At 42.1% G+C, this 3,725-nt stretch overlaps 1 protein-coding gene across 1 annotated transcript; it reads left to right on the forward strand.

The window, feature by feature from the left end:
- The first annotated feature begins 2,495 nt into the window (after window positions 1-2,495).
- LOC147497088 (uncharacterized) lies at window positions 2,496-3,725 on the forward strand. The gene is made up of 3 exons (XM_086562755.1): window positions 2,496-2,728; window positions 2,840-3,167; window positions 3,222-3,725. The coding sequence occupies exons 1-3, from the start codon at window positions 2,496-2,498 to the stop codon at window positions 3,723-3,725; spliced, it is 1,065 nt and encodes a 354-aa protein (XP_086418881.1).

Raw genomic sequence — 3,725 nt, forward strand, 5'->3', positions numbered from 1 at the left:
GGGTAAGACCTCAAAAAAGTTCGAGTGGCCTCAACAACCAATCCTTATCTCAAAAATCTTTGATGTATGGGGTATAGATTTCATGGGACCATTTCCGCCTTCTTTTGGTTACACCTACATTCTACTGGCTGTGGACTATGTTTCAAAGTGGATTGAAGTAGTTCCTACAAAGACCGCCAAGACCGCCGATCATAAAGTCGTCGTGGACTTTCTGAAGAAGAACATTCTACCAAGATTTGGAGCACCGAGAGCCATCATCAGTGATAACAGTTCTCACTTCTGTAACCGTATATTTGGGAATCTTATGGCAAAGTATGGAGTAATTCACAAGCTAGCTTTACCATATCATCCTTAGACTAATGGTCAAGCAAAAGTTTCGAATAGGGAAATCAAGAGTATTCTGGAGAAGATAGTTAATCCTTCTAGGAAAGACTGGTCTCTTAGACTCTAAGATGCACTATGGGCATACAGAACAACATTCGAAACACCCATAGGGATGTCACCTTATCGCTTGGTATATGGAAAGGCGTGTCATGTACCTGTTGAGTTAGAACATAAAACCTATTGGGCAGTGAAAGAGATGAATTTCAGCCTAGATCAAGCAGGAGAAAGGAGGAAGCTTCAAATCAGTGAATTAGAAGAATTGAGAAGTGATGCTTATGATAAGTCAAGGATTTACAAGGATAAGACTAAAGCATTACATGACAGAAGAATTCTGAAGAGAGAATTTGAACCTGGACAGAAGGTTCTGGTCTACAACTCTCATCTAGAAATTTTCCCTGGAAAGTTGAGATCTAGATGGACGAGACCGTTTGTAGTAAGACATGTCACACCTTTTGGAGCTATGGAAGTAGAAGACATAAAGAGAATGACTCGTTTCAAAGTCAACGCTCATCGACTGAAGCCTTTTTTGGAGTTACCTATTGGAGACGTGGAGGCCGTTTTTCTCAAAGATCCAATTTATCAGACCACTGTTGAAGCGAAAAATTAGGGTAAGTTACCTACACACCTTAAATATTACATTTTATGTCTTGTTGATCCTGTTACTCTGTCTAGTTTAATTTTTTTGCATGAGGAAGCCAAACGTCGTAACCTTGACTCCTTAGGATCTCATTAGTATAAGTGCCACCGATAGTCGGGCCCTCAGATTTTCATAACTTTATCCTTTACTGAGAGGAGTTGCAAGTGCCAAAGTCAAAGTCTTATAACTCTAGTAGACCGAGTATAAAATTTCTACAGGAAGTAAGCATGTTATCGAGAGATCAGTTTTGAGATGGAAACCCAAGTGTTCACCACCTGTTAGTTTGTGGGATTTACTCCCCGTTGACCTTCAAAGGAAGATTATTTCTATCGCTCATGTAGGGTTCGGTAAAAGTTCATTTGCGCATAAGAGGAGAGTGCGTAAGCTAGGTTGGTGTAAGAATTGCCATTCTGAAACTTATCCTGGGTTACAGCCATTAAGAGAAAATTGTTGGTACAAGGTATACTTTTGTCAATCACCTGCTGAGAGAGATCGGAAGAATCCCTACAAAGTGAAACCTAGTGGGTGGGAATACTAGTCTTAAGGATCTGACTATAAAGGACTCAAAAGTCTTGAGAATCTGACTTTAAAAGACTCACATTACGTCTTGGGGATCTGACATAAAAAGACCCAAAAATAATAATAATAATACTGATACATGATTATGAGGACTAATGCTGATTATGAGGATTAATTTTGATTTGAATAAATTGTATTTGATTTTCTTTATTTTGTGAGCTTAACCTTTATATGACAGAGAGAGATCAAAATATTGATATTCGGCATCAATGGTAATATCCTACCTTTTTCTCATCCATTTCATTTACTTCTTTATACATTAAGGTCAATGCATGCATAAGTAGGGTGTAGGGGTCATATTCATGACATAGGAGATTATTGGTAGTGGGTGGACCAGATGCGAAATAGTGAAGAGAGGACATGCTGCAGTGGATCAAGTCTGCGAAACCCTAACTGCCGAGAATACCGGGGCCACACGTGGAAAGGTAGAGAACGTAGGATAAACAGAAGATCAACGAACAAGATGAGAAGAGGGGAAGTTGGAGAGAAGAGAGGTTATAAAGAGATAAAGAAAAACAAGATAGAAGAGGAAAAAACCAGACCGAGAGAAGAGAAAGAGAGAGGAAAGAATGTCTTAATATAAGTGAGTTCATAGGTTGTAATATTTGATTATACATTTGGCTCCGTCTGTGGGGAAAGAGTTAGCAAAATGGCCACCATAGCGAAAAGAGGAGTATGAAGACCTAGGAAAGAAGCAGTGCGAGAGGCGGTAGAGGAAGCAGCGAGCGTAGAGATGGAAGGAGTAGGGGAAGAAGAGATATCGGACGTGGCGGCAGACGCCACCAGACCTCTTTAGGAGGAGATAGTGAGGCTGAGGAACTAGAATGACAAGTTGAGAAAAGAAAGGGAGACCACACAGGGGGAAACAAAGCAGGGGGATCATCGAGGTAGTGAAATGGAAGGGGAGAATGAGGAATATCTGCCCATGGGCATGGAACAAACAGCGAGCATCACGCTAGAGGTCGTACAGGTGATGATTGAGAAAGATAGGGAAGTGAACCGCATAGCAGAAAGAGCGAACCAAATTGCCGCGCAGAAAAAGGTTGCGAGTCTCAATAAGAATCCACTTGTGGATTCGATATGGAATTTGGAAGTGCCTAAGAGGTTCAACCAACCAAGGTTTGAAAGGTATGATGGGAAAGGAGACCCGACAAATCATCTGCATCACTTCCGACAATAGATGCCGTTATGGCAGGAAAGTAAGTACGATGGACTCCGATGCATGATGTTCCCTGACAGTCTTAAGGAGGGAGCCTCAGACTGGTATTACAGGTTGTCCTCGAGGAGCATCAATAGATTTGAAGAGCTAGAGCGCGCCTTTGTCAATCACTTCATACACCAGAAAAGGAGGGTGGTAGATATCGCAGCCCTATTCAACATCAAGCAGAGGTCAACGGAGTCATTGAGGGAGTTTTTGTGTAGATTCAAGGAAGAGACGCTGAGAGTGGAAAATTTAGATGAGCATACAGTGGTCATAGCCTTCCAGCACGGCTTGAGGCAGGGAACTAGAGTCCACGAGTCGGTGGCCAAGATAGAAATCACCATTTTGCACGCTCTGTACCCAAAGGTAGAAAAATACATACGATATGAGGACATAATGCAGAGGAATGCAAAGGAATAGAAGATATTGGGGAAGACAGTACAGGCTGTGGACAAAGATGACCCAAAGGATAAGAGCAGAAAAGAGGAAAAAGAAAAGGTATCATACAAAGGGGAGAATAGAGGACCTGGGGATCGTGGTAGAAGGGATATCCGAGAAAGGAAGCCATACCGCGAGATAGAGCAAACTCTGCTAAACAGGCCGTTAGAGGAGATCTTGCCGCTAATTAAGGGGCGGCAGTACTATGAGGGTCCACGGAGTACGCCAGACGAGATAAAGGAGAAACCATTTTGCGCATATCATCATATCATAAACCACGCTACTAATGAATGTTATGCCTTGAAGTGGTTGGTAGAAAGGATGATTAAGAAAGGGATGCTGAGGGAATTTGTCACTGAGGTTCGTCAAGCCGAGAGAGTGTCGGCTCCGGCTAGAATCTTAGGAACTATCAATGTCATTTTTAGTGGGGAAACACTTGGGAGAAATGCACACAGAGACAATATTAGAAAGACAGCAAGTTTGTAG

Source organism: Coptis chinensis, chromosome 5 (assembly GCF_015680905.1).
Source record: "Coptis chinensis isolate HL-2020 chromosome 5, ASM1568090v1, whole genome shotgun sequence".
Lineage (NCBI taxonomy): Eukaryota > Viridiplantae > Streptophyta > Magnoliopsida > Ranunculales > Ranunculaceae > Coptis > Coptis chinensis.